General features: G+C 38.0%; 1 protein-coding gene across 1 annotated transcript in view; it reads right to left on the bottom strand.

The window, feature by feature from the left end:
• The window catches only part of BDP1 (B double prime 1, subunit of RNA polymerase III transcription initiation factor IIIB), an 85,245-nt gene extending 69,386 nt beyond the window's left edge, over positions 1-15,859 (bottom strand). Inside the window, exons 1-8 of the mRNA XM_061393324.1 lie at positions 15,406-15,859; positions 13,720-13,996; positions 11,793-11,902; positions 10,868-10,927; positions 8,762-8,890; positions 7,512-7,645; positions 6,214-6,308; positions 274-328 (exon numbers count right to left, since the gene is read on the bottom strand). Of these exons, the coding sequence (XP_061249308.1) occupies positions 274-328; positions 6,214-6,308; positions 7,512-7,645; positions 8,762-8,890; positions 10,868-10,927; positions 11,793-11,902; positions 13,720-13,996; positions 15,406-15,617 (1,072 nt within the window). The 5' untranslated portion in view covers positions 15,618-15,859. The remainder of the gene's footprint in view (positions 1-273; positions 329-6,213; positions 6,309-7,511; positions 7,646-8,761; positions 8,891-10,867; positions 10,928-11,792; positions 11,903-13,719; positions 13,997-15,405) is intronic.
• Between the last annotated feature and the right edge of the window lie 5,060 nt (positions 15,860-20,919).

Genomic DNA, 20,919 nt, shown 5'->3' on the forward strand with positions numbered 1-20,919 from the left:
ACAGCATATAGAAATGGTTTCCTCAGTCCCTCTAATTTCTTGGGACTCAGAAACCTGCTTAATTAGTTCTTGATGTTTTAGTTACTCCCTTGCCTATAAACTATATCAACTGCCAGACCTGAACTGCTAAAGAGAAAAATTTCCAGTGCTATTCTTCCTATGACAATATAGGGAGATAAAACAAACCTAAAACACACTGAAACCAAAGACAAAATACTGGTCATTTGCCAGGCTCTTCAAACCATTCATTCTTAAAGAGGCATTAATACTTACGGAATGCTTTGTCTATTCTCCATCCATTTGTTTTCTCTTCACGTTTAAATTTATTCTGTTAACAAAACAAAACAAACCCTATGGTAATTTTCTCCTGTTAAACAAGTGAAGATTATGTTTAAAAAATTACATCAAAGTAAAATTCTTATAACATATGATTCTCTAATAGAGAATAATAAATAACTTGCTAATAGGTAAATTACTTAAACCCTTAGCTTTTCAAAAATAGAGATGAAAGATTTCTACTAAGCTCTGTGCTCCTCAAGATCAATAACATGGATTAGCAATGGAAGCTGGATTTACGAGGACAGAAAATAAAAAATAAAGTTGACTAGCATGGAAACAGATCAAACTGTGATCAATTAAGCTAACTAGTATTAACTCTTTAAAAATTAATATATTTATATCAAGTTAAACTTCTTACATTATTATTCTAATGTTTTTAACAGCATGAAGGGGAGACTGTACAAAAACAGCTGAGAAAAACTTTGAAGCTGGCCAAGTTTATCTTTAGAACCTTCTTTATTCCCTAATGCTTTCCTGAGCACTAAAGAGCCCCATTCCCAATTTTACTACAGATTACCTCCTTTAAGATAGAGATGGTTAAGGTTTAAGGCTCAATGCATCCTAAGATCCAATTCTATTCCAGATAACCCCCTTTAAAATGGAGATGGTTAAGGTTTAAGGCTCAACGCATCCTAAGATCCAATTCTATTCCAAATAACCTCCTTTAAGATGGAGATGGTTAAGGTTTAAGGTTCAATGCATTCCAAGACCTTCAGAAAGTCTGAGGGCATACACATACACATCCTAGGGGAGGGAATGATTAGCCAGTCTCTCCCTTTACAGATCAGTGCTCTAAAAGCTTTTATTAAGAATACAAAAATCATATTATTGAAAAAAGAGAGAGAAATCACACACAATAACCTCTTCACTGACCCCTTCTTCCCTCCAAAAGAAACCACCCGCTAACCTGACTTTAAAGCAATCACTTTCCTGCACTTCCTTACTGTTTCTCATCCAAGGGTACACCATTAGGCTCTATAGTCTAACCTTTCCTATATTTTCCAGTATTTTGGTCATCTGATATGAACAGCTGACTCACTGGAAAAGTCCCTGATGCTGGCAAAGACTGAGGGCAGGAGAAGAGGGCGTCAGAGGATGAGATGGCTGGATGGCATGACTGATGCAATGGACACGAACTTGGGCAAACTCTGGGAAATGGTGAGGGACAGAGGCCTGGCATGTCACAGTCCATGGAGCTGCAAAGAGTTGGACACAATTTTTTATATGACTAACATTTTTCAATCTACAGATTATTTCTCTTTTCCATTCTTCCTAACCCTTATTACCAAGTAAAATAGAAGTTTCCAAAGAAAATCATCTTTCTCCCTTAAAGATGATATTATTCTTTAAATATTTCCTCAAAAGTTAACAAAAGTCATATCTACACATAACAGAAGTTACATAAAAAGTGACAGGCTACAATCACTAAACATCCTGAAGAATGCCAATAGGCTTTAGGCATTATTCAATTCTAAAACATGGCTACAGCATATTTTATCTAATTGAGAATATAGTCCAGAACAATTTAAAACTTTTAAGATGTATTGATATTAACCATTCTTTTTTAGGCCTCATCATGCGTGTGAGATCTTAGTTCCCTGACCAGGGATCGAACCTGGGCCCCAGCAGTGAAAGCACAGAGTTCCAACCACTGGACCACCAGGGAATTCCCTGATATTAATCACTGAATCCATGCAGGAATCATTGTAAGCCAAATTCCATGATCATAAAATAAACCCCATAACTTCCACTTCTGGCCTTGACAAAGTAACTGGTAATGGACTTGTTCCACACATCCAACCCACCATAAATACCTTTAAAACTGAACAAAACAAACGCTTCAACTATTTTTAAGCACTGGACAAGACTACAATCTTGGGAGAGCAAGACCACAATTCCACAATCTCAGAAAGAAGGGGAACACTAAAGATATACCAACTTTCGCCCTGACTCTCTGCCTGGGCTAAATTTCCTAACCACGCAGAGAGAAAGGCCAAACAGAGCCCAGAGATCCCACTGAGCTGAGGAAGTAAAGTACCTTCAGAGGCAGGTTCTACAGAGAAGAGAGCTATTTAAAGAGGAGTCTCACGGATCTGGTAGAGGTATTCCACAGGTGGTTGGTCCACATCTGGGTTCCATATGCCCTGAGCATGAAGTCTAGTAGAGAATAGCTACTACAGGGATGGGAGCAGAAAGAAGATCCTAGAAGCCACGTAACATAGGGAGATGACAGGGTTCATCATACCTGAATGCAAAGACTTTGTTTAACACCCACACATTTACCTCAGACATCAGAACAAGCACCAGTTAGAGACAGGGTCACACCTTAGAGCAGCCTTTCTCAGACAGGGTTGTAGCATGAGATTTACGCCCCAGTGCCCCCAAGGGACCTACTATATGTAATGAATTATCTTCTGCCCTATATATCTAGAATGGTATAATATGACCGTTCTTGGAAAAATCAGAAAACAGTAACTCAAATTATCTTCTGTAATTCAGATGAGAAACCTAGAGTAAGGATCAGTCTTAAGAAAGCCTAAAACCAAGACTTCATAAGAATAAGGAGAGCTGACAATACAGACATAAACACTCTGAAGGAAAAAATAAAAACAAACATAATCCAAACACTGTGTAACACATTATCCACCATGTCCAGCCTGCAATTAAAAAAAAAAAAAAAAAAAAAACATGAGAAAAGATAGGAAAAGGTGCTGCATGGTCAAGGAAATAGTCAACAGAAACAGACTTCAGATGTTGAGATTAGCTGACAAGAAAGTTAAGCAGCTGTTATAAATATGTTCAAGAATTCAAAGGAAAATATGGAATGATCAGATACAGAAATCTCAGCAGAGGAATGGAAACTAAGAAAAATAACCAAGCTGAAATCCCATAAATGAAACCATCACTGAAAGGACTTAGCAGATTGAAAACAGCTGAAGACAAGATCAGTGAACCTATAAACATGATAACAGAAGCTAACCAATTGAAATAAAGAAAAAAGACTGGGAAAAAAATGGACAGAGCATTAGTACAATGTCTCACAAACTCACTCATATAAGTGGAGTACCAGAAATAGGGAACACAGATACATAAGGCCAACCAGAAGTTATATTCTTGACTGTAAGGAGGATCAGGACTCCTAACCCCCATTTTAGGACAAGGAATGATAGCAAAGATAAATAGGGACATTTCCTACTAATAAAAGGATCAATTCAACAGCAAGCTAAAATGTGAATGCACCCAATAAAAGAACTTCAATACACATGAAGTTCAAATTACACCCAAAACTGATCAATTTAAAAGGAGAAACACAAATCTATAACTGTGATTAGAGGCATCAACTCTTCTCTCAGACAACACCACACCCAACAACTGCAGAATACATGTTCATTTCAAGTGCATGCTCATCGAGATGAGAGTACAAGAGGCTTTAAAATAAATCTCAACAAATTTCAAAAAGACTGAAATCTTACAGATTATGTCCTGTGACTTTCACAGTGTCAAAGAAAACAATAATGGTAAGATATTTAAGACATGTCCCAACGTTGGAAATTAAACACACTTCTAAACAACTGGTATGTCATGGAAGGAATCACAAGGGAAACTAGACAACAGTTTTAACTGAATGACAATGAAAACAGCTTATCGATATTATAGGCTAATCTACAGTTCATATGAAACTATATAGCTTTAAATGTCTTCAATTAAAAAAAGAACAGTTTAAAGTCTACATTCTAAGTTTTCATCTAAGGAAGCTAAGGGAAAAAAATAAGAGAAGATTAAACCCAAAGTAAGTATAGGCATAAACCTTGAAGACATTGCAGGTTCAGTTCCAGACCACTACAATAATGTGAATATTGCAATAAAGCGAGTCACAGATTTTCATTTGTTTCTCAGTGCAAAAAACAGTCGTTTACATTTACATTACACTGAGACAGTCTGTTAGGGGTGCAATAGCATTATGTCTAGAAAAACAACGTATATACTTAATTTAAAAATTCTTCATTGTTAGAAAATACAAAAAAAAATACAAACCATCAACCCTTTAATTAAAAAAAAAATTGCAGTATGTGTGAAGTGCAATAAAATGAGGTATGCCTGAAGAAGGAAGGAAATGCTAGACTTTAAAAAAAAAAAACAATGAAAACATACATACAATTGATAACATAGCTAAAAGTTGGTTCATTAAAAGACTTTTGAAGTCAAAAACCTTTAGCAAGACAAGGGAAAAAAAGAGAGAAAGAAAAATCATCAATCAGTAAGATACATCCTACAATAAATCCTACAAGCATTAAAACGGTAAGTGAATAGTATGAAATTTGTATGCCTATAAATTCAACAACTTAGCATCTAAACTGACACAAGAAGAAACTGAAAATATAAATACCCGTATCTCTATTAAAGAAATTGAATTTATAGTGAAAACCCTTTGTCCAAAGGAAATATAGGCCCAAATGATTTCACTGGTAAATTATATCAAACATTAAGAGGAGAAATAATACTAATCCTAAATAAAGTTTCTCAGAGTTCAGGATGCGAACACTTTCCAACTCATTTTCCACGACCACCAAAATGCTGGTACCAAAACCACAAAGACACTAAAAGAAAATTACAGACCAATACTGTCATGAACAAAAGATACAAAAAATCCTCAAGAAAATATATTAAAAATCAGCAACATATAAAAAGAATACAGTATGACTAACTGGGATTTATCACAGCAACGCAATGTTGGTTCAAAATTTGAAACTCAATATAATTTACTAGTCCATTTTTACTTTTCTGTACTTTGCCCAAAGACTTGCTGGGACCACACTAAATTTTTTTTTTTCACACTAAATTTTTAAGGGAAGAATCTAAACTATTTTTAAGAGAAACAGTCTCAATTCAGTTCAGTCGCTCAGTCGTATCCGACTCTGCAACTCCATGAACAGTCTAGTGACAAATTTATCATTAAATACTCAGATCCAAGAGCTCCCCTAAACAATCAACTTCTAGCCTTCAAACACTTTAACATTTTGTTCTCATTGTATCAGAGATCAATATTCAAAAAGGCACATAAAGAATATAAAAGATCCCTCATCTTCTACAGAAATAGAAAGACCATTACGCTATACAATGGTTCCCAGTAAATCAGTCTATGCCTGATCTATTTAAAAAAAAAAACAAACCTAACTTTCCTAATAGTCCCTTCAATTAATGAAAAAGAAAGCCCATGGTCGCATAAAAATCTCACTATGAATTAGAAACGCATTATAGCAACATAGTGTGCACTCGAATGCACTCCAACACAGGAAACTTATGATGAGGTTTCTCAACAAAAAGAACTATACGACAGAGAAAGATCATTCTTTTAGGCATATTTAAGCACTAATTGATAAACATCATTGCTGTTGTTAATAGTATCACTTAAAAAAAAACAAAAATTAGTATCACTGGTTGTCCTCAAAGTTAAAGTGGCCTAGGAAAGCAACAATTAGAGAACTACATAACTCAGCGTGTTCTTTTCCTAGAAAATTCAAAGATACATTTTGTGTTCAAAATCTATCCTTAACCCCCAAATTCTGGTACATTTATTCCTCTTCATTATCTAACTCTACTTTTATCTCAGTTTCATTGGCTTTGTTGGTACGCCCTCAAATCCCTTATAGAAGTGGAAAAAGATAAATAAGAACATATAATACTGAGGGTTAAAGAGACAATACTCATTTTAGAACTGAGAAATATTATATTACACTACTTTTTGAATGATAAAGGACAGATGTACCAAAAACACAGTAGCAAAAAAGGATGGACTGAGATTTCAACCAAAGGTTTAAAAGACAGTAATTTTTAATCTCTTTTCAATCAACAAATGTAATGAGTTTACTTTACCTTAATTTCTATTCTTGCTCTGTGAGGAAAAAGCTGTCCAATCATAGAAAAGTCAGTTCCTACCATGCTGATGGCTAAAAAAAACATATCTGTCTCTGTAAAAATAAAAGATTTAGAAAGACTGAGAATTAATCTTATAAATATTTCAGAGGAAAAAAATTTTACACAAGTATATAAAAGTGTTAAGTCGCTCAGTCGTGTCCGACTTTTTGCAATCCCATGGACTATAGCTCACCAAACCCCTCTGTCTATGGGATTTCCCAGGCAAGAATACTGGAGTGGGTTGCAATTTCCTTCTCCAGGGGATCCTCCCGACCCAGAGATCAAACCTGGGTCTCCTGCATCACAGATAGATTTTTTACAATCTGAGCCACCAGGGAAGCCCTACGTAAGTATGTATTTCGAGTTAAAAGTAAATTTGACAATACTGAAGTTTTTATTAAAGTCCATCAAATCTTTAATCATAGAAATATACCTATGAACACATAGACAGTTCAATTTTACTGCAAGGAGCCTCATGGATCTAAAAACACCTTTGTTAAACTTTTATATAAAAATATGGTTTAAGAAATTTTCATGTTCATATCAAAGTAGCTGGAATTTTTAAAAAGACATTCTGCCTATCTGGTCTCAAATGCCTTGAAGAAAACTTTCAGTCAGAACCAGTACATTAAAAAAAAAAAAAAAGAACCAGTATATTGCTGCAATGTAAGCAACTAAGATGTGCTAAGTAGTACACAAAAGAAAAGTAGCTAGAAAAACACTCAGGAACAGAACTAGCCTCAAGAGAACAGGGCTGGGGAAGTCAGAAATTCATTCTGTATTACTCTGTTGTGTCTGAATTTTTCCCCAAAACAAACTGTACCATTTTTATAATAAAAAGTAAGTAAAACAAACAACAGCCTGCAGTAGGTAATATATGCTTTTTTACATGTACTTTTTATCATTAAAGACTATATTATACAATAGTGAGGTAGAATATTATTATGAGCACTAAAAATATTGGTAATTTTTCATTAAAATGATGTTTGCTGTACAAGGATTTGACAATGAAGAATATTCCAGCTGAAATGATCATAAGGCTAACCCCTAAAAAGATGTCGAAAGTAAAGTCAGAGGCATAGTTCTATGGTGGGGCAGGGGAAAGGTGCCAATAAAATTAGCTACAGAAAAAACTAGCTGGTTTGCATTTTATTTATTTATTTTTTACTCAGGGGATACCTGGCATAACACAGAAACCAAGAAACAAATTCACTTCCAGTAAATAATCTACATAATTCAAAATGAAAATCAGTTACCTTTATTTGACCATGGTTTAGAGTAGTAGCTTTTCCTAAAGCTGGAATATGTAGTTGTAGAACCACGCTCAAATATGGGGTCATTTTCTTCAACCACACAGGGACCTTTTGTCCTTAAAACTTCTACAGTTAAACTGAAAGAAACATTTTTAAATAGATCCACACTAAACATGTAAGGAAACAAACAGTAAATGAGATTTAATAGTTATATTCTGAAATCTACCATGCCAAAAACCACATCAAAAGTATAATACACAAAACAAAAAAGTAATATACATTTGAAGTATGCATATTTTCTAAGAATCTGCCAATTTTCACTTAAAATGTGATTGCCAGGGAGCAAAAATTAATGCCAACTTGTTTTTAAAATCCTTAATAGAAATATAAAATCTGTAAAATATCTTTGGGCCACCTAAATAACTGTTTTTTTACTGACTTCTGCATGTCTCCTACATTTAACATAGCTTATCATGCAATACCCAATAGGGGATATTGAGAAATATAAGCATTTTATATTTACATTTTATATTCCTGCACACAAAGCAGTTAAGTAATGCTTTTAACAATAAAATCATCATCACAAAATAGTGCAAAACAACATGCATAAACAATTATTATTAACAGCATTATATTTTCATTTATCATAGAATTTATATCCTGTAAACCAATTTATTATTAATTAAACTGTAAGGAGACTTTCCATCTCTTTTTTTTTTCTTCCTAGTTTATCTTCTTTTTTAAAAAAACACACATTGGAAAGACAAGTAAGTTTCGCACTGCCAAATTTGAGAAATTTAATGTTATAACTAAGAAATTAAGCCAGAAAGTTAATTAAAAACCATAAAATATGTTTCATTGAATTTTCAACAGTTAACACCACACACCAGAATATGGTAATAGTTAATAAATATTGATATCAAGGCCGAATTAATCTTTGAAATGTATTCTTAGTTGCGGACAGTATGTGATTAGTTCAATAGCTCATTTCAACTACCAGTAAAATTAGTAAAACAATGGTAGTAGGTTAGTGGGTGGCAGGTCAGCAGTACCATCTTCTCATGTAAAGGACACAATTATAAAAAATTGCTAAAAATTATAAACAAATCTAACCCACCCTTCTATTTATAACATCTATTACGCAAATATAAATATCAGTCAAAGTGACAGTGAGAAATACGGAAATTCAATCTCGCTCATTAGACAAAACTCATTTGTTCTCAAAACCACAATCTCTCTCTCTCTTAACTTACCTTTCTTCATCCAAAATAATAGAACCATCTTCTGCCACTTTTACTCGAGGAACCAGCAAGGGCCCATCATCCAACTCTTCTTCTATTTCTTCGTTATCTTCACCATCAGGAGTAGTCTTGCTTTCTTGCCTACCAAATGTCAAGGTAGGTTACTTCATACAGCCATCAGAGACATCCCCTGAGTACTATGAACTTCTAAAACAAACTACTGCACCTTCAACCTTCTGTTAATAGCTATTTCCCACTTTTGCTATAACCTAACTGAAAATACTATGTTATTGAGACCATGGCTATAAGATTTCCTCAAATTGTATCTAGTAGCATTTCATAGGAGTCTTTACTCTCTTTGAAAAGAGAAATAAATGCTCATCTATTCTATCTCAATAGAGCATTGGAGTAAACCATACAGATATTATAAAATTAATAAAAAATAATCCATACAGGATTAATTTCCATATCATTTTATTACCTCTTCAGAACAATCCTTGGGGGTTAGATTTTCACACCCATTTGATGTTTGGAGAAGATAAATTACTGTTGCTCTAGACTACACAACAATAAGAGTAGACCAAGAAGCCAAACACAGTTTTCCAAATAATGGTTCCAAACTCCATACACTTTCCATTCAATTAGATTATCACTTTAAGGTCTTACTGAAAGAGGCATAACCTATAAATCTGTAAAAACAAAACCCATTTCTGGACTTCCCTACAGTGGATAAGAATCCACCTGCCAATGCAAGGGACAGGAGTTCAATCTCTAGTCCAGGAAGATTCCACATGTCACAGAGCAGCTAAACCCATGAGCCCCAGCTACTAACCCTGCATGCTGCAACTATTGAAGCCTGCCCGCCGAGCCTGTGCTCCACAAGAGCAGTCACCACAAAGAGAAAGCCCGCACACTGCACTCAACAGTAGCCCCTGTTCAACTGCAACTAGAGAAAGCCCAGGGAGAAGCAAAGACCCAGGGAAGCCAAAATAATTAATTCATTAAAAAATAAAACAATGCAGATTCTAAGAAAAAGATTAGTCACTACAGGGAATTCCCTGGCGGTCCAGTGGTTAGGACTCGGCACACTTCACCGCCCTGGCCTGTGTTCAATCCCTGGTCACAGAACTAAGATCCCACAAGCTGCGTGGTATGATCCCCCACTCCAAAAAAAAGTAATCATTACTTAAGGATTCTTACTTGAAATAATAACCAGAAAATTCCAATGTTTCTGCTATTTTTCCACAATTGCAAGTCCATAATAACTTCCAGTGTCTTGGAGGGATTTCTTCTTTATTTTTGGGCCGTGCCGTGTGGCACATGGGATCTTAGTTCCTGGACGAGGGATTGAACCCACACCCCCTGCAGTGGAAGCACAGGGTCTTACCCACTGGACCACAAGGCAAGTCCTTTTTGCAGACATTTCTTAGGAATAAACTAATATATATAACAGTGAAAGCTTGTATGCAAAAAGGGACTCTGTAGTTGTGTCAAAACTATACCTACTGAAGGACAGTATATACAGAATGCTAAGGAAAAAAAATGGAAAGATAGAAAAAGAAAAGGCAAAAGGAGAAAATGGAAAACAAAGAAAAGAAAAGGAAACAGAAAAAAATAGGTTTGCTTGGAGAGACATAGACTAGACTAAAAAGATACATTTAAAGAGTGGTAGTTGGTGATGGACAGGGAGGCCTGGCGTGCTGCAATTCATGGGGTCACAAAGAGTCAGACACAACTGAGCGACTGAACTGAACTGAACTGAACATTTGTTGCCTTCAGAAAGAAGGATTAGGTGGCAGAAAACAAAGTCAGAAAGATTTTCTCAGTATTTTAGTCCCTTTTGAATTTTGTACCATATGAATATCATTATTCTAAAAGAAAACCTTTTTAAGTCTAAAAACTTTAAAATCATAATACTATTTATATATGTAACACACAAAGTACAAATACATAGTGTGAGGCTTCCATATTGATTTAAATCAAGCAGCTTTTTTTCTTGTTGTGGGTCTAAAAATTCCTATCACATGTAATTTAACTAAAATAGGAAGAATCATTTGATTTCATTTCTTTTTAAATGTACCCATAACAGAATATATTCAAAACAGATGAGATGCTTACTCTCGTGTTCGGACTGGTGTTGATGATTTTTCAGTTTTCTTTTCCTGCTCCAGTGAAGAACTATCAATCACAAATTAAAACATACCTTTTAATAAACAAGTAATTTACAGTTTGTCAATTCCATCTGAGGCAAGAAGCAAATAATTTACCTTGCAATTTTTTTTATGATATACCATAACACTAACACTAATGATGGTGTGGTCCTACACTCAATTTTTCACTTAGGAACTTTTGTTATCAATATAAATAATTTGTTAGGCCTTAAGAAGGAAACACTGTTCCCTCAATTCCTCAGCAAAAGCATGAAGCAAACTCGGTGGCTTGTTTCCAACTCCTAGATGTCAAACAACTCAAAATCTCGGTTTCCAGCCCTTCCCTCAAGTAGGTCAAAGACCTGCTGAATGTGAAACAGGCTACACTGAAAATATGCCACTACTCCTACATTCACCTTCTACCCCATCAACAACACAACAATGAGCAGATGTATTATAATCTCTCTGCCTCCCCAGACTAACTTTGATCAAACAAATTTTGTTCTTGTAGGATTGGTTAATCAAATGTTGCTATGTTTAATTAGGAGGTAGGGTATAAAAGTTAGATCACCCCTTTAGACCACATTATAGTATGTAAGAAATATAAATGGCAATCCAGATTAGAGAAAAGCTGTTTAGTTGGTTTTTACTGCATCTTGATAATATAACAAAGGAAATTTATCTTTAATCTCAGAGGTAAAGGTCATCATTTACCATCCCAAGAAAATAGTTACCTGAAATAACACTAATTTTTGTTATAAAATTCTTATCCAAATGGACATCACACGTGCTAAACATTTCATCAACATGTTTTTGGAAAACTTGAACTCTAAAAGTGATACTTAAATCACTACATACTCAAAGAAAGTAAAATAGAAATAAAGATTACTTACGTCATTGGATTGCTTTCTGGTAGATAATATATGAAGTCTCTCATAGTCATTTTGGAACGATCCAGTGGCCTCTGAGTTTCATTTACGGCATACTTGTTTTTCCATTGCTTCTAGATACACAAACACACAGACATGCACTGTTATTTGACAAATACAGAAGAGCTTTAGGGGAAGTCCCTGGCAGTCCAGTGGTTAAGATTCCGTGCTTCCTCCACTGCAGGAGACACGGTTCAATTCCTGCTGGGGGCCAAAAAAAATACATAAATTTTTAATACTTTTAAAAAGAGATTTTTAGATGTATATATTTACTACATTCATTGCAAGTGTGTTATTGAGTGTATTATTCCCATAACAATTATGCCTAATTTTAGGAAAAATTTTATAAACTGATCAAAAACTTGTAGCACATAAAACCTCTCGGAGCTTATTTCCTCCTAAATAAATAGTGACAGCCACTTCATACAATTGAGATATTTGAATGAGATAGACATAAACCACGAGGAAGGACTTCCCTGGAGGGCCAGTGGTTAGGACTCCACGCTTCACTGCCCAGAGCAAGAGTTCAATCCCTAGACAGGAAACTAAGATTCAGCAAGCCTCAAGGCGTGGCCAAAAAAAAGGCACCAAGATAAGGGCCTTTCTCTTAGTTAAAAAGGGAGGCACTCTACAAACTAATAATAAAAGTTGATATTTGCCGGGCTTACTAATTGGTAGACACTAGTCTAAATGTGTTTTACCCATATTAACTCATTTATGCTTCACAACCTTCCAATGCAGATGGACACTATTACCAGTCTATTTTACAAATGAGAAAACAGACATGGAAGATTACTTAAATTGTTCAACATCACATATTAATAGTAAGGGAGGACTCTAAAGTTCAGCCCTTAAGTATCAAACTCTAGAGGTTACATGTTTCACTACTCTGTTACATTGCACTCAGAAAAAGAATGCAGACTCTATTATACATATACACACGTATTTCCCCCATTCATAATTTCCCATATTGTCAGTTTAAAACAGAGAAGGCAATGGCACCCCACTCCAGTACTCTTGCCTGAAAATCCCATGGACGGAGGAGGCTGGTGGGCTGCCGTCTACGGAGTCGCTAAGAGTTGGACACAACTGAGCGACTTCACTTTCATTTTTCACTTTCATGCACTGGAGAAGGAAATGGCAACCCACTCCAGTGCTCTTGCCTGGAGAATCCCAGGGATGGGGGAGCCTGGTGGGCTGCCGTCTATGGGGGTCGGACACGACTGAAGTGACTTAGCAGCAGCAGCAGCAGCAATTTAGAAAATATTACTAATTCATTTTGCTCAACTACACGTGTCATAATTCAAATGAATGTAACTCAATTGGACATCCTCGCGAAAAATCTCACTGAAGGATTAGTTTATAAATACATTTGTTTGTGTATCTGTATATGTGAGTGTGCAAATGTGAAACTTCTATCTGTGGCCTCCACCAAAAAGAATGAAAGATACAGATGAATAAAATACAGAAAAATTAATACGGGGCAAAAATAGCTTATAATTCCATTGTGCTTCTCAATCATTCTCTCAACAAAGGGAGATACTCTATTAATACGAGGGATCTTATTTGGTTTTGTTTCCCACATCAAAATGCTATAGATGCTTGGGACTTCCCTGGCGGTCCAGTGGCTAAGACTCTGCTCCCAAGGAAGAGGGCCTGGGGTCCCATCCCTGGTCAGGAAACTAGATCCCACATGCTACAACTCAGAGTCCACATGCCACAACTAAAGATCCTGTAAGTTGCAGCGAAGATCAAACCAAGGTTCACCGCAGCCAAATAAAAAAAAATTTTAATGTTACAGATGCTTATTTTTCCTCCAAATGACAAGTCGACTAACATAAAAACAGAAACCTAGAAGGCAACAGTCAAAATTCTGATTTTTCTATCATACCTTCTCTTTCCTCAATTCTTCTTTTAACATTTCCCTCAGTTTCTGGGCTTTGTATATTCGGTATCTGTCTGAACATGGCTGTTTCTCTTTTGTTGGAACAGGGTTTGGCTGTGGAGCTTCTTGATTAACTGTAGATAATGGATGAGGTTCTGAAGGAACACTGACACTAGGTTTGACCAGACTAGAAGTAGTTGGTATTCGCTTTCTTCTCTGTGAAACAGTAGAGGAAGGCTTACTGGATTCTTCAACATCCTTCCCATCATCAGTCTTTTCAACACTGTTGATATTTAAAAAGAAAAAAAAACGGTATTATGGATCTTCTTTGAAACATTCTAGTACTAGTCTGACAAAAATTCAAAACAGCAAAGCCTTTTGGATTATTAAAATCATAATCACTTATTAAAAATCAATGACTTAAACAGAGGTTGCAATAAGGAGAAGAACATACAATCTATGGGCTCTTACAATTAGCAAAAACCCACCCAAAAAATAGGAAATATATGATAAAAAACACACATATTCCCAAAATGTCAAGCTGTATTCTTGAACTTAAACAGATCAAGACTACAGAATGAGTAATTTTGTAAATTATCAATAATCATGCATCACATGTACATTATCTCTGTGAACTTTATTAATTTAACAGCTGAAGCCCAGGAACACTGCCAACTGCAGCTGGTCCCAACACTACAGTAACTGCTATTTGTATTCCATTGTTGGGAGAAATTCTGAAAAAATTCATGTAAAAAACTTGGAAATTACTAAGTACCAGTTTGAGATCAACAGAAGTCTGGCCAAAAAAAGGAATAAAAAATAAATTGTCACCTTCCTGTCACAATATAAAAGAAATTTATGCCATCTCACTGTTATTTAATAGGGTTGATTTTCATTGGTCCCCTCACATTTATAGTATAGAAACAGAGATCATTATTAGCTTAACATATCTTAACTTTAACTACTTTGTTGCCTCACCTTTAAACACCTAAAGATAGGCAACTATTCCGCATGTCCTGTGCAAGACAGTTTTTATCAGTTATCTCTAATCTCCACAATAACTCTTGAAGTGAGAGTTATCCCCACTTTGCAGATGAGTAAATTCTGCCTGAGCAAAGTCTATAAATTGTAAAATAAGTAGAAGAATCCTGAATCCAACTGTGGTACATGATACATGCTTTTCTGTTCAGACAACAGATTCACCATAGTTAAAGGGGCACACCCACAAATCAAAACAAGTAACCAGACTTCCTTTCCACTGACATAAATCAGCAGAATCAAAATAACACTGCTTTTCTTTTAAAAATAAGTGTTTTCAAGATTAAAAAAACAAATTTACCCACTTACCCCCACAATGTACTTCAAAAGGATGAAAACAGTGGTAACCTACACGCTCTAAAGAATAGTACCACGTGTGAGTTTTCCCGAAGACGGTTAGACCGGGATTCCTCCCACCACCACTTGAAGACATGGTCCTCTCCCCGAGAATCTACACCCTGTAACAAAACCCACACCTGCCACACCGTGGTCAGAGGGACCAACTGCACTTGGCAGCGTGTTCGTGGGCCTCAACTGTCAGGCTTAGTGCAAGCGAGGGAGTACTTCTACGGTAAACTTTCTTTGCTCAGCTTCCAGGTGACGCGCCCGGAGAGGCAGGGGCAAATGAAAATGCTCCCCTCTGCGAGCACTTACCTGCTCTTGGGAGTCTTTTCTTGGGGCTGCGCTTCCCCGAAATCCACCGGGGGCACATCTGTGGACTCCGCCGGCTTCGGAGCAGAGGCCGCGGCAGGCTCCTGAGGCCTTGGAACCTCTTGTTCACGCTGGGAACTGGGGGCGGTGGAGGCCCTGGCGCCTGCTCCGGGCCTGACATTCGGCTTCACGCTAAGGCGTGCCCTGCGGAACATGGCGGAGCCAGGGGGCCCGGGGAGGCGGCCCCAGGGCCGCTCGCAGCCCCGAGCCCCGGCCGCTGCCCGGAGAGGGCTTTAGGAACTACGCCCTTCTCACAAAGCCACACCACCAGCCCAGCGGCCAGCTACCGCAATTTCGCGCCCCGGCCACCGCCCGGGATCTCCCGCCGCCGCCTCTTCTTCATGACCCTGCTACACTAATAGCTAAGTTTTCTCCTATACCTTGCTCCCCCGCCCTCGGAGGGCGCCGGAACTGATTACGTCATCATCCAGCGCCGGAGAATGACGTACAGCGACCGGAGCCATGGTAACTGTCAAGCTAGGGAGCCTGGGTTACCTGAGAACCGGAAATACTGACAGAAAGACTTGTGGCAGTGTGCTCTTCTCTCTCCAGGGGTCCTTAGGAGGCGTTCAAAAGAGGAGAAGGAAGTAGTAAATCCCTCAGCCCACACTTTTACGGAAATTATTAAAACTGCTGGCCTTGGGACTTCCCTGATGATCCCGTGATTCCATTGCAGAGGGCACTGGTTCCATCCCTGGTTGGGCAAATAAGATCCCACCTGCCAGGTAGTGTGACCAAAAAAATTCTTTTTAAACTACTGGACATTTTTAGTGAAAGTGAAGTGGCAAAGTCGTGTCCGACTCTTTGCGACCCCATGGACTGTAGCCTACCAGGCTTCTCTGTCCATGGGACTTTCCCGGCAAGGGTACTGGAGTGGGTTGCCATTTCCTTCTCCAGGGGATCTTCCCAACCCAGGAATTGAACCCGGGTCTCCCACATTGCAGGCAGATGCTTTATTCTCTGAGCCACCGGCCATTTTTAGAGGGTCCTGTAGAACACTGTCTGTTCGTCACCACGTCCTAAGGCTTAAAAATTCTAAATTGAAGGGACTGCTCTGGTGGTCCAGTGGTTAAGAATCCTTGATCCAATGCAAGGTACATGGGTCTGATCCCTAGTCCGGGAACTAAGATTCCACATGCCAAGGGGCAACTAAGCCCCTGCACCAGATCTATTGAGCCCAAACTCTAGAGCCCACAAGCTGAACTACTGAAGCCCTTGGGTCCTAGAGTCTGTGCTCAGCAACAAGAGAAACCACCACAATGAGTCCCTGCACAGCAACTAAAGTAGCCCTGCCTCACCACAACTAGAGAAAAAGCCCACCAGCTGCAACAAAGACCAGCACAGCTATAAATAAACAAACAAATAAGGTAAAAAATAAAGTTCTCCAAAAAATTCTAAATTGAGTAGAATGTAGATTAGAAATTCAAGTGTGAAGAAAGTGGTAACAGTTAATTTCCAGAAAGGGAACTGTGTTTCTGAGAAGTAAGTCATGGGAAGAACAACATTCATTGTATACCTTGTTTACTGTTAAACGTGAATATAATCTCTGTTCAAAAATTATTATAGTTAATGAGAATTCCCTGGAGGTCCAGTGGTTAGCACTCTGCACTTTCACTGCCAAGGGCCCTGGTTTCATCTCTGATCACGGAACTAAGACCCACAAACCTTGTGACACAGTCAAAAATTAAAAGAAATTTAAAAGTTACTATAGTTAAACTTTGTCAATTAATGTGAGCATTCTTAATATGCTTCAAGAGGGAGCAATAAAGCAATAAGCAAGGAATACTGGGTGGGAGAAAAAAATTCAACAAGTGAACAAGATAATTTAAGAATTATTAAATGCCATGAAAGAAATTTAAAGGAAATTATGACAGAGGTTAATAGGAGGCTGGCTTACCTTATGCAGGGTGGTTAGGGAAGTACTCTATGATGAGAGGGAAAATGTCCAGAGAACAGACTGACTCTGTAGATTGTGGGCCTGTGTTCGAACTGGTTATACAAGTCCCCTGACTCATAGGTGGAAAACAAAGACCTGACTTCCTTCTTAGAAGGAGAAGAAAATTCTATAAGAACATGTTACTACATTAAGAACAAAATGTCAAAGGAATAAAATCCTGAACTGATTAAAGAGATTGCTAGTTCATCCAGAAACAGAAAGAAAAGAGACAAGTGTTTTTAAGAGTAGGAAAACAAGGCTGAAAAATCAGAAGAGATTCCTTTAAGACTGAGAAGGAAATAAAGGTCTGACATGGTCTCCCTCCAGTACTCTGGAGAGGGAACAAGACCTCAAACACACCTCAGAGAGCTCAGTTCAGTTCAGTCCAGTTGCTCAGTTGTGTCTGACTCTGCGACCCCATGAATCGCAGCATGCCAGGCCTCCCTGTCCAACACCAACTCCCGGAGTTCACCCAAATCCACGTCCATTGAGTCAGTGATGCCATCCAGTCATCTCATCCTCTGTTGTCCCCTTCTCCTCCTGCCCCCAATCCCTCCCAGCATCAGAGTCTTTTCCAGTGAGTCAACTCTTCGCATGAGGTGGCCAAAGTATTGGAGTTTCAGCTTTAGCATCACTCCTTCCAAAGAAATCCCAGGGCTGATCTCCTTCAGAATGGACTGGTTGGATCTCCTTGCAGTCCAAGGGACTCTCAAGAGTCTTCTCCACAGTTCAAAAGCATCAATTCTTCTGCACTCAGCCTTCTTCACAGTCTAACTCTCACATCAATACATGACCACTGGAAAAACCACAGCCTTGACTAGACGGACCTTTGTTGGCAAAGTAATGTCTGCTTTTCAATATGCTATCTAGGTTGGTCATAACTTTCCTTCCAAGGAGTAAGCGTCTTTTAATTTCATGGCTGCAGTCACCATCTGCAGTGATTTTGGAGCCCAAAAATATAAAGTCTGACACTGTTTCCACTGTTTCCCCATCTATTTCCCATGAAGTGATGGGATCAGATGCCATGATCTTTGTTTTCTGAATGTTGAGCTTTAAGCCAACTTTTTCACTCTCCACTTTCACTTTCATCAAGAGGCTTTCTAGTTCCTCTTCACTTTCTGCCATAAGGGTGGTGTCATCTGCATATCTGAAGTTATTGATATTTCTCCCGGCAATCTTGATTCCAGCTTGTGCTTCTTCCAGCCCAGCATTTCTCATGATGTACTCTGCACAGAAATCAAATAAGCAGGGTGACAATATACAGCCTTGACGTATTCCTTTTCCTATTTGGAACCAGTCTGTTGTTCCATGTCCAGTTGTAACTGTTGCTTTCTGACCTGCATACAAATTTCTCAAGAGGCAAGTCAGGTGGTCTGGTATTCCCATCTCTTTCAGAATTTTCCACAGATATTAAGAAGAGGTGGCAAGAATACACAGAAGAACTGTACAAAAAAGATCTTCAAGACCCAGATAATCACGATGGTGTGATCACTGACCTAGAGCCAGATATCCTGGAATGTGAAGTCAAGTGGGCCTTAGAAAGCATCAGTATGAACAAAGCTAGTGGAGGTGATGGAATTCCAGTGGAGCTATTTCAAATCCTGAAAGATGATGCTGTGAAAGTGCTGTACTCAATATGCCAGCAAATTTGGAAAACTCAGCAGTGGCCACAGGACTGGAAAAGGTCAGTTTTCATTCCAATCCCAAAGAAAGGCAATGCCAAAAAATGTTCAAACTACTGCACAATTGCACTCGTCTCGCACGCTAGTAAAGTAATGCTCAAAATTCTCCAAGCCAGGCTTCAGCAATATGTGAACCGTGAACTTCCAGATGTTCAAGCTGGATTTAGAAAAGGCAGAGGAACCAGAGATCAAATTGCCAACATCCGCTGGATCACCGAAAAAGCAAGAGAGTTCCAGAAAAACATGTATTTCTGCTTTATTGACTATGCCAAAGCCTTTGACTGTGTGGATCACAATAAACTGTGGAAAATCCTGAAAGACAGCTCAAGGACTTGATAAAAATAACCCCTGCTGAAGATATCTCAAAAATCTTAGAGCTACCGCCAGAACCATACAGCTTTGGACAGCATATTCTGGTATACACTGAAGACACCAGACCTTTCCCCTAATGCTCTGTTTCACCTAAGAGTCTATGGTATTCACACAATTCTGCGGGTAAAGAAGTAAAAAATGACTAGGATTTAATTTCCTATTTGTAAAGAGATGGGACTAGAGTCAGATTCAATTTTACTATTTAAGATAAAATCATAAGATATTTTTACATATCAAAGTTGGTATAGTCTTATCAGTATTATAATTTTAAAAGTCCCCAGGTTTGTCTGGCAGACACACATATTACTTGTATACATAGTATATATCATGTGTATCCCTGCAACTCAATAACTATAGTTGTAGCTACAAAGAAAAAACTCAATTAGACTCTTAAGACCACACACAGAAACAACTCTACCACTTAACTTTAATCCCAAACTCCCCTTCCTTCCTCTTTAGATGATCTCTTTATCTCTATAAAGTGCCAGAAAAATCAATCTTTCCCCCTGCTCAAGTTACTGCAGAAGAGGACTCTACGTGGAAACAGACACCTGGCCTGTGAGGAGTACTGAGGAGGACGAGTGGGATTCAGGGACAACAGTAAGCAGGAAAGGCTCTGGGAGGTTGAAAGAATGATGACAAATATAACTAACATGTGAGTGCATTCCCGTGCTGGGCACTGAGCACTTCACATATACTCATTCGATGAGTGAAGGAGGCACAATTACCTCCCCAATTTTTAGGTAAGAAAGCTTTAATGCAATGAAATAACATTCCCAAGTTCACACACCTACTCATTGGGAAAGCTGGGCTTTCAATATCCAGACATTCCACATCCAGAACCCTCAAAAAGTAGTTTTTATGAGGTGAAATAAAAAATGTTGAAGCTTGGTCATATATACTTAGAGGTCCATCATGGTATGTTCTATACTTTTTTATATATATGAAACCTTCCAAATTAAAAACTTTTAAAAAAATAGGGTGATTTTAGGGTGTCCAGACAAACTCTACACATTTCTCAGTTTGAAATAGAGGAACAAACAAAGAAAATAAGCACCAATCATCCATGTCTGTTTCTAGCAATGGCAAATGCTCCATGGCTTTTATGTAAGTTTAGGTTCAGTTCAGTCGCTTAGTTGTGTCCAACTCTTTGCAACCCCATGGACTGCAGCATGCCAGGCTTCCCTGTCCATCACCAACTCCCAGATTTTACCCAAACTTATGTCCACTGAGTTGGTGATCCTCTGTCATCCCCTTCTCTTTCCCAGCATCAGGGTCTTTTCAAATGAGTCAGTTCTTCGAATCAGGTGACCAAAGTATTAGAGTTTCAGCTTCAACATCAGTCCTTCCAATGAACACTCAGGACTGATCTCCTTCAGAATGGACTGGTTGGATCTCCTTGCAGTCCAAGTGACGGTCAAAAGTCTTCTCCAACACCACAGTTCAAAAGCATCAATTCTTTGGTGC

Source organism: Bos javanicus, chromosome 20 (assembly GCF_032452875.1).
Source record: "Bos javanicus breed banteng chromosome 20, ARS-OSU_banteng_1.0, whole genome shotgun sequence".
Lineage (NCBI taxonomy): Eukaryota > Metazoa > Chordata > Mammalia > Artiodactyla > Bovidae > Bos > Bos javanicus.